Source organism: Eschscholzia californica, unplaced genomic scaffold (assembly GCF_041429995.1).
Source record: "Eschscholzia californica isolate CP2 unplaced genomic scaffold, dmEscCali1.0.p SCAF_3, whole genome shotgun sequence".
In the NCBI taxonomy this organism is placed as follows: Eukaryota; Viridiplantae; Streptophyta; class Magnoliopsida; order Ranunculales; family Papaveraceae; genus Eschscholzia; species Eschscholzia californica.
Genome location: NW_028238420.1, coordinates 57,841,369 through 57,852,139, shown reverse-complemented (window position 1 = coordinate 57,852,139; position 10,771 = coordinate 57,841,369). Strand labels below are relative to the sequence as shown.

The following is a 10,771-nucleotide window of genomic DNA, read 5'->3' as shown; positions in this document are numbered from 1 at the left end:
CTGCATTTTTAGTTCTACCCATAATGATAGTAGAAAATGATACTTATTTGTCATGCTTCTGCAATAGCCAACCACAACCTTTTCCAAGGAAGGAAGACCCAAATTGTCATGAAAGCTTATTCGATGGCATTGTCAGATCTTATACCCAAAGAAATCATAGAAGACACATTCGAGTCATCTGACTTGGAAAGTAATCTAAAAGAGAAACTCATCAGAGATGCCTCATGAAGTTTTAATTCATTGAAACTTAAACTTGTACAAGAGATCTACACGATAAAATGAATAAAAGAACAGAAAGTGAAAAGAAACAAAGAAATCCCAAACCCAATTCCTCATGTTTGATCTATCTTTCACTTCATTCACATTCACTAAATATACTTAAGCGAATTACAAGAAACAAATGGAGCTAATTGCTTCATTAACTAATGCTAATCTCACGCAATGGGCTGGAATTCTCACTCCTTTCATATTCAGACACAATATCTTCAAGGCTTAAAGGTAAGCTAGAAGAGAAAGTAAGACTTGGTTTCTTCTTAGGTACTACTAAAACCTCTTCCTCATTATTAAGAATTTGAAGCACTCTTCTCATCCGAGGTCTTTCTTCGCTAGATGGGTTCGCACAACTCAAACCCACAACCAAAAGTTTTCTCATTTCGTCTTCGTTAAACTCCCCATTCAATCTTCCATCAGCTGCTTCCATTATCTTTCCTTCAGAGTGTAATCCCCAAACCCAATCTACCAAATTAACCATCTTTTGACTACTTGGTTCTTTCTCAATAGGCCTCTTTCCACAAGCTAGTTCAAGTAAAACCACACCAAAGCTGAAAACATCTGTTCTTTCGGTTGCTGTCCCATATTGAAGATATTCAGGTGCGAGGTACCCCATTGTTCCAGCCGTTAGAGTCGATTTCGGACTTGAATTATGCTCCATGATCCTCGCTAGACCGAAATCACCCAACCTCGGATTAAAATTCTGATCTAGCATTATATTACTGGTTTTGATGTCTCTGTGAATTACTTGATGTTCACATTCTTCATGCAAGTATGTAAGGACAGAAGCTATCCCCTCTGCTATTTTATACCTTTGACACCAATTTAGCAGGATACCCTCTTCGGGTTCTCGATAAAGAACCGAATCAAGACTACCATTCGACATGAACTCATAAACAAGAAGTAATTCACCTTTCTCACTACACCATCCTTGAAGTTGAACCAGATTCTTGTGTCTTAAGCAAGCTATAATCGAAAGTTCTGCAAGGAATTCGGTTTTAGTTTCATGGGTTTGTTTCGTTCTTTTGACAGCGAAAGTAGTTCCAGATACAGGTAAAATAGCTTTATAAACAGTTCCGAACGCCCCACGACCTATAATTCTGCTAGAATGAAACCCTTTTGTAGCAAATTTCAGATCGAAATATCGAAATTGTCTAGGACTGTTCAAAAGATCTTGTTTGAAACTCTCAGATATTCTGTTTTCCTTTAATTTCTTGACCAAGATCAAACCGAAAACCATTAAAGTTATGCAAATAAAGCTTGGGATACCAATTCCAAGGCCTAAACCAAGTTTCTTTCTGGTATGATTGCTAGAATTTGAAACAGGAAGTATAGGAATTACCGGAACCGTGTGATCAGAGACATTATGAGGATTCGATCGTGACTTCATCGGGTAAAATCCAAAAGTCTGAAAAGTCCAATCTGAAATCAAATGAAGCTGAGTACTCCCCTCAGTTGATGCCGAAAAACCCACAAACATAAACTCTTTGAAATAGATTGAAAGATCAATATTCATCGAAAAGATCCATTTTTCAGGCTTGAAACCTGAGTAACTTATCCAGACATTCAAAATCTTTTCATCATTCTTGTATTCAATCCATGTTGTAATCAAATTCCCACTTCTCAGATCAATTCCTCGAACAGAGACGTCTTCTGTTTTGATCGATTTGAGACTATCAACATCTAGCCCAATGTGGTTATCATTAGGATCATCGAATAACGAATCCAAACGGGTATCAAATTCGATAGCTACGAATTTGTTCTTCATCAATTGAGATGAATTAACAAGACCCAAATACCCACCTGGACTTCCAAGAGTTTTGTTATCAGGGGAGATAAAGAAAGTTAACCCATCACCATAAGAACCAGCATTAATATTAGTAATTGAGAAAGAAAATCTTGTTGAAAATGAAGCTGAAACATTTGTTTGGAGATCGAAAAAGGGTATTGGGGTATTGAAGATAACAGAGCCAGAACTTGAAGCAGGGACACCAAGTTCTTGAGTTAATCCAATAACACCATTCCTGAGATAGGAATCACCAAGTAAAGTGAAATTCTGAGAATTGAAAGAAGGGAAATCAAAGCTTAAGTTCTTTGAAACTGTGGATGAAGAACAGGGGAACCCAAAGAAGATGAAGAGGGAGAAGAAGAAAAGAAGAAGCTTTATTAACGAATTCATGGAAACAGTTTTAAGTTAACAAGAACTTGAAAGAAATAGTAAATGTTAACTAATCAAGATTCCTAAGGAGGGTTTATAGAGAGAGAGAGGGCTTACGAGTTGAGTAATGGGAAGTTAAGTGGGGGCATTAAACGGTTAGGAATTTAGACCCACTACATTGTGGGGCAAAATATCTAGTTCCCTCCTTGGCCCTTGGGTAGTGTTTGTTTTCTTCCCAAGTCGGAGTTGTCAATCTTCATATTATCTATTTTTATCTGATTCATGATGTTTGTTTCGTATAAATTGATGATTACGTTAATTTTAGGACTAATAGAGAAAGATGAGTCAAATTTGGCTTTTAAGTATTGAAAGAAGGTCTTGCAGCTAGAGATGCGCCATGGCACTCCAAGGAGTTGGCATTTTGCCATTCTTTTGGTGAAGTCTTATGATAGTATGCCCGGCACTTCTCCCGACCCAATCTCGGGCGGCTGATGTGTCAGGCATACATTTAGAGATAGAAAACTTTAAACTTTCTCTCTCTAAATGTATGCCCAACACGTCAGCCGGCCGGGATTGGGCCGGGAGAAGTGTCGGGCATACTATCACGGCTGTTTGGTAAATGGGTTTGTCGAATTTTGGCAAAATGATATATGACAACTATACCCTCATTCTTTTGCCTAGAATGTCACCTATGTCCTAACTTCTTTTACTAAAATGATATTCATATCCTACATTTTGTGTTTTATGAGATTGATATTCATTGCACTTATTATGTATTTCAACCTATAAGTAAAACATATATCTTCAACAAAAAAAAAAGTAAAACATATCTATTTTCTTATCACTAAAAATGGGCATAGCTAGAATTTTACTAATGATATTCATATATTATTTTTATTTCGTAATGATATTTTAGTTTAAAGACAATGACTAAATTTGGATTAAAATGACTTCACAAATGATATTTTAGTAATGGAAAAAAAATTAAAATTTGGTGAATTGAATAGTAAAACAAAGATTTTTTTTGAAATAACCTTTGAAGTGAGTCTTGCCAGTTTACCAAAAAATTGGCAAAGATGCTCCAAGGACTTCATTTGAAGCTTACATACACCAAGTAGGTTAGAACAATAGACAATGTTCGATACGCACGTATCGGTTCCTCTCTACCGTATGAACAAATTTAGAAAAGAAAAAAATTTTGAACACACGCAGTATATACCTGCCATAACTTCCTCCTTCATGTATCATGCATGAATGAAATAGGCAAAGAGCATCTCCTAAGAAAACAAGCCTCTCTAACCCTTAGGGGTCTTATTTATCCCCACTGACCAGGAGAAGCTTCAAGCTTGTACAAGTAAACATCCTCTGAGAGATTATGGCTTCTAGCTTCATTCTACTACTCACTTCTTCCGTTCTTCTTCTCACCCTTGCCCCAACAACAGAAGGTATGTCTAATGTCTTTGATCATGTATATATATGTGTGGGTGTGTCTGTGTGTTCGCGCCTGTATATGTATAAATACATGAAACATAAGCTAAAAGGTTAAAATTTGAGATTAGTTAGTAATATTTCATCGTCTTTGTAGGGGCGTCATCCATCGGAGTGTGTTATGGTATGTTGGGCGACAACCTTCCTCTTCCATCCCAGGTTGTGGATTTGTATAAATCGAAACAAATAGGGCGAATGAGGCTCTACGAACCGAACTTTTTTGCTTTTGAAGCTCTACGTAAGTCAGGAATTCATGTCATAGTTGGGATACCTAATGAAGCTATAGAAGCGCTTGCTGTTTCTTATCTTGCAGCTGAAATATGGGTTAATATCAACATTCGCCCGTTTTGGCCTGACGTTATTTTTCAATATATAGCCGTCGGAAACCAAGCTATTCCCGGACAATATGCACAGTATGTCCTTCCTGCCATGAAAAACCTTCACAATGCTCTCAGAGGAGGCGAACTTTGGCAGCGAATTAAGGTGTCTACTGCAGTTTCAACATCGGTTATGTCTCAATCTTACCCGCCTTCGTCAGCAACTTTCTCTGAAGAAACTATATCATACTTGGAAGCAATATCTAAATATTTGCATAATATAGGTGCACCACTTCTAGCCAATGTGTACCCATACTATAGTTATGTACAAGATCCTCAAGGGATATGGCTGCCCTATGCTTTGTTCCTAGAGAACTCGAATGTGTTTACTGACGAGGGATTAGGCTATCGAAACTTATTCGATGCCACTGTTGACGCGTTGTATGCTTCGTTAGAAAAAGTGGGTGCCCCAGAAGTAACAGTGGTGGTTGCTGAGACAGGGTGGCCATCGTCTGGAAACAATGATGCGGCTAAGAATTGGATAGCTTGGTTATACAATTCAAAGATAGTGAAACATGTTTTGTCATCTCAAGGTACTCCAAGAAGGCCAGGGGCTCCAATAGAAACCTACTTGTTTTCTATGTTTGATGAAGAAGAAGGAATGAGGTTCACAAGTCATGATGGGGATTATTTTGGACTGTTCGAATCGGATATGACTCCAGTTTATCCGATTAATTTCGTTTAGGTGACCTCCTTATCAGGGATAGTTGGGTTGTCGCCCATTTCTGCAAAAAACTAAAATAAATATTCTATACTACTTCGAGCTTTCAGATAAAGTCGTTGTTTCACATTGATCTAGTATTACTACGTTGTACAAAATTATGCTTTATTTCATACTATTGGGTTACAAAATAATTTCTTATATCTATTCTACTCATTATGTAGATAATTCAACCTTGATCCGTTTTTAGTCGAAAATTTCGACAATCTTCACTATACAATATATCAATGTGACAATGTGTTTATATACAAGCTAAAATTGTAACAATTTTGGTAAAAAGAAAAAAAAAAAGAACGAACATGTTCGAGTATAGAAAAAAATTAGTTTCAACATTCTTCACTAAGTCGCACTATAAGCTTGAAGTTGATGAACAAACTCCTCTGGCATTTCATCCAAATGGAGATCTTCTAGTCCAGTGAGGCGTTCAATACCTATAGGCAACACCTTCAACTCAGAACAACAAACTAAAGACAAGAATCTTATACTAGGCAAAGCTCCATCTTCAACGATAATGCAATTCAATCTTGTCAATTGGCATAAGTTCAGTCTAGTAAGTCTAGGAAAGAAACTCGTGTGGAAATGAAGCATCTTCCCTTCATATGCCTTCTTAAGTTCAAGAAAAAGTAAATTCGATAGTACTTGAAGAGAATGAAGCATTTCTTCTCCGAGTCCAGACCAACCCAAATACAAATGTGTTAGGTTATTGAGAGAGCCAACCCAAGGAGGTAACCTTTGTAAGCGACCTACCAATGTGAGCTTCTGAAGAAAGGTGGGAGGAGATAACAGTTCTAGTTGAAGTAGTTCTTCCTCATTAGTTGCCATTATACCCAAGTGGAGAAGACTACTCATTTTTGCAACCGAAAAACACAAATTTGGTCCGTCTTTAGCTCTTAGCTTTGTAACTTCAAATCTTCTAAGTTCTGACAAATTCCCAACTTGTTTTATTAGACCTTCCCCTGCTTCAATCCATGCTAGAGTTTGCAAGTTAAGCAAATTCCAAATTCCTTCAGGAGTTGGTAATGTTCTTAGACAAGTGTAACTGTTGTCCGGATTGTAATAACGGTAGACGTATAAATGCCGCAAATGCGATAGCTTTGTTAGTCCAATAGGTAATCTTTCGACTTGGGTATTCCTGATATCCAAAGTTTGTAGGTTCTTTAACTTTCCTATTGATTTTGGAAGCTTCTTTAACTTAGTATCTCTCAAGTTCAAGTACCTTAGATTGGTTAGTCCAACTAGCGCATTTGGTACGGTTTCAAGTACGGCTCCTTCTAGATCTAAGACCCTTAGAAGATTGAACTTTTCTAAAATATCATATAAAGAAGATGGAGACATCTCTATTTTAAAAAGAAATAACGAGCGAAGATGATGTAAAGTTGTCTTACTCAAACGAATGTTTTCGCCACTATTATAGATTGATAAACGTCGAATTTTTCCACTGAGCGTTGACTCTCTTCCATCAAACGTTGTACAAAAATTCATCTTCTCGGATGTTGTTAATGCCATTTCACGCATATAGTCGTGCAACCTACATGTTTTCACTCTCCCATCTTCATTAGTATCTACAATTTGAATCATGCTTCGAAAGATGAGTTCTTTAATGTAGTCTTCTGCAACTTCCTCCATTGTCATTCCTTTTCTTTCTTCCACAAAACCTTCGGCTACCCATAGACGAATTAGTTTTTTTCGCTTAATCAAATACCCATTTTGAAAAGCACTGCAATATAAGAAACAATGTTTTAAATAGAATGGTAAGTCATTGAAGCTTAATGACAAGATGGGCTTTACTCGTCGTTCCAAAATCTCGTTGTTGTTTAGTTGCCAACTTAGGCTTTCATGTACTCTTTTCCATTCTGTGATCGTCTGATCTTTGGATGAAAGGAGACCTCCTATAGACACAATTGCAAGTGGCAAACCTTCACATTTCTTTAGTATAACTTGGGCAATTTCTTTCAACTCCGGAGGACACGTTTGATCTTGGTTTCTCCAAAATGACTTTTTACAAAAGAGAGTCCAAGCATCATCGTATGGAAGAGGCTTGAGTCGATGAAGTCGGCTTCCCACTCCCGGAGAAGAAGCTACATTCTCATTTCTTGTAGTTAGTATTATCCTACTTCCCAATCTGTTATTCGGAAATGCTCCTCTTATTACACTCCAAAGATTTATACTCCAAACATCATCCAAGACAATAACATATCTTTTATCACGAAGATAGCTAATGAGCAAATCGATAAGTTGTCTGTAATTCATCGAGCCTAAGCTTCTCGGAGCAGTCACTTGATCTCTATCCATGAACTCTTTGATCAAGCTTAGCAACAACTCTTGAATTCCATAAGTCGGGGAAACGGAAACCCATGCCCAACAGTCGAATTTGCACTTGACAATTTGTTCATTATAGACTTTTGTGACAAGAGTAGTTTTTCCAAGACCACCCATTCCCAAAATTGAGATAATTGTTCTTCTTGGTTCTTCCTCTGATAACCATAAAAGTAGCTTGCTTTTGCTTCCTTCCATTCCGACGATTTCATCCTCATCAACAAATAAAGAAGTCTCTCCATGAGTGTGCCATCTTCCATTGACCTTATTCGAACTCCTACTATTATCTATCTTGTCAAACCCATAACGTTTGCTTCTTTCGGATACCTCATGGACCTTAACCTTAATCTTTTGCAACTTTGAAGCTATCTTTTGGCGTCCAAAAATGATCTTTGGGAGGTAGATAGTGTAATTTTTTATGCCATTAACCCCTTTTCGCCTTCGCCATCTATCTTGGTGGTGAATAATTTCATCAATGACATCTTCAACCTCATAAGCAACATCTCTTACTTGTCTCACCCAACTCCCAACTCCTTCGTCGCTTTCTTCTCTTCTATCTGCATCTTTCAAGAATGCTTTCATACTCTCAAACTCTAACTTAATTTCTTCTAATCCTTCGAGTCCATCTGATCCTAACAAGGATGAGTGTTGGAGTATTAGAGTGGTTAGTTTCTCAAGCAAGAAATTAACAGCACCATCTGCCATCTTTAATACCCTTGAAATTTGATCTGAGATGATGGATTTGAGGTGTAAAATTACAGACCAAAATTAGTGTTGAGTGACTTTTAGACTTAGAAAATTCAATTCCATTTCTTGCTAGGAAGTCTCTGTGAAGCTTTCAAAAGTCAAGTATCAGACCCACCAAACACATTTTCTACTCGGTTCAAAGTTTGAACAAGTCCTGAGGCGGCCGGGACCATTAACAATAATGACATCCATGAGTAAGATTTGTGATGGTTAATACGGATCCAGCATTTCGTCGGTACCTTTAACAATAATGACATCCATTACTAAGATTTGTGATGGTTAACACTAATTTTAGCTGATAAATACATTAATATATTAAACATTATGAACTTAATTGACTTCTACTACATATTTTGAGTGAAATGTAGTCGTGGCGGACTCGTTGCCAATTTTGCTAAAAATTATCTCTTTCAGTGAAGGCAACTAAACTATCATTCAAGGCCCATCTTATTTTGTAAGCGGGTCTTATTTAATTAACAACTTGCATTCATGATATTCGGCTTGGGACCAATCACGGGCCAATGACTGATGTGGACATGTGGTCGAGTCACCTTTTTCGAGTCTGAGTGACATTCTTTGTCTCTGTGTGTTCAAATTTCAATTAACAACTACTTTAATCGTCTCATCAAAAAACTACTTTAATCGAAAAGGTACCTCGAGTGTTTGATTAGGAATCCCATCTCAGCTAATGACAGGAGGTTTTGTATTCATTGAAATCATGGTTGAACTTCCATATCACCAAACAAGACAAATGCCTAAGATATGCTTAGTAATGTGACCAACTGTTCTGTTGGGCTCTATATTGTGCAACGTTCTCATTTGGTCTCTCTTTTCTGTTACTACTAGGTTTGCAGTTATAGATCATCAGATTTGATTACCAAATCATCTGTTTTGAAGCCTAATGATCTGAAATGGAAAGTTATATTATTCATATCATAAGTATTCTACACACCATTTTAGCCATTATGCTGGTTTGAACTTTGACCGGAAGAGGTTAATTAATTCCTTTAATTCTAGGGTTTTCGGGTCTACATAAAAAAAAATGAAAGTGATAATACTACTGGTATCTCTAGGTCTACCATTTTGAATTCTGAGTCGTTTGGTATGCTTAGGCCTGTAAACGGTAGCTTATCGGATTGGATAATATTAACGGATATATCCGATATCCGAAACTTTAACAAAACTTTAATTTTTTTTCTTTCAAATGTTAACCATTAGATCTAAATTATAAATCTCAACCATAAATTTTATATGTTATTATGAATAAATAAAAAAATATATTTTTTTTTATATTACTTGTCGGATCGAATATTCGTGTATCCGTATACGATATCCGATAAGCATATCCAATAAGAAATATCTGATTCGATATCTGAAATTTTGAATATTTTTGTAAAATTCGAATACGGATACGGCTCGGATGTCGAATATTCAGATATCCGTTGACGGGCTTAGGTACGCTACACAAAAAGTGTTTTTATATCTTAAAAAAAGCTAGGATGTGACATTTGGTAAAAAAAATGTAATATTCGTATTGTCGTTACTAAACAATATGCTTATATCATTATATTAATAAATAACATATATAAATATTAAAAACTAAAATAAAATAATATAAGTTTTTATTTTACATAAACACATAAAAATCAAAATTTGAGAAATTTGAACACTATGTAGTGGCGATGGTGCTCAATGGTGGGGGCGGGGCGGGGGGAGGCGTGTTGTGGTGGTGCTTAATGGTGGCGGAGTTATGATAGTCTTTGTGGTGGTAGAATGGAGGGGGTGTTGGTGGTTGGGGGCAAAGTTGTAACGACGGTAGTGAGATGTTGTTGATGGTATAGTGTGGTGGTGGAGTTGTCGATTTGTGGCCATGGTGGTGAAGTGGTTGTGGTGGTAGTGGAGTTGAGGCGAAACCGTAGTGGTGATGATGGAGTTGCTCCGAAGGTGAAGTTACGTCGGAGATCGTGGAGTTGCGGGGGAGATGGTGAAGCATCGGTGATGATGGTAGAGTGGTGGTGGAGTGGTTGTAAAAAAAATTGATGGTTGTAGAATGGTGGAGTGGTGGTGATGGAGTTGCAGTGGAGGTGGTATGGAAGTGGTGACGTGTTGGTGATGGTTGTGTAATGGTGGCAGAGGTGGTGAGGTGATGGTCAGAGGTGGTGGAGTGATTGTGGTGGCGGAGGTGGTGGGGTGATTGTGATGGTGGTGAATGTCTATTGATGTTAACAAAAAAGATAAATAGTTTATTTTATTTGCACAGCTAGCTTTTAAAACGAAGTTATAAAAAAGCCACAAGATCGTAGCTTCTGCTTTTTGGAAAAAAAAAAATGAGCTTTTCTATTTTGAAATAAGCTACAACTTTTTTGAACCAAACGCGCAAAGTTTTCAATAAACACTTAAAATATGCTAAAAATTAACTTTTAGCTTTTTTTAAAGCGAAACCAAACCGGGCGTGACATTTCTTCTATTTCAATCTAATAGACAAGTTTTGTGGCTTGCACAACACTCTATATGTGTCCAACGCTTTAATTTAGGTTTTGTGATTACAATTTTGTTAGTCAAATTAAACACAAAATAACTGAGATTTCTTCTTTGAACCCCAGATTGAGGGTTTTTCCCTTGCAAGCCAATCTAGTTTCGTAGAGAGTGGAGGGAAGGAATATGGGGAGAGAAATGGAGATGACGATGATGACG

The 10,771-nt window shown here is 37.1% G+C and overlaps 2 protein-coding genes across 2 annotated transcripts; one reads left to right on the top strand and one right to left on the bottom strand.

Annotated features, from left to right (window-relative positions):
* Positions 1-316: 316 nt before the first annotated feature.
* Positions 317-8,035, bottom strand: LOC147552389 (disease resistance protein RPM1-like). The gene is made up of 2 exons (XM_086668631.1): positions 5,355-8,035; positions 317-2,462 (listed from the first exon to the last, which is right to left on the bottom strand). Exons 1-2 carry the CDS (start codon positions 8,033-8,035, stop codon positions 419-421), a joined length of 4,725 nt encoding a protein of 1,574 aa, XP_086524757.1. The 3' UTR covers positions 317-418.
* On the top strand, positions 3,801-5,145 carry LOC147552390 (glucan endo-1,3-beta-glucosidase-like). The gene is made up of 2 exons (XM_086666905.1): positions 3,801-3,873; positions 4,014-5,145. Exons 1-2 carry the CDS (start codon positions 3,804-3,806, stop codon positions 4,976-4,978), a joined length of 1,035 nt encoding a protein of 344 aa, XP_086523031.1. The 5' UTR covers positions 3,801-3,803; the 3' UTR covers positions 4,979-5,145.
* Positions 8,036-10,771: the final 2,736 nt, after the last annotated feature.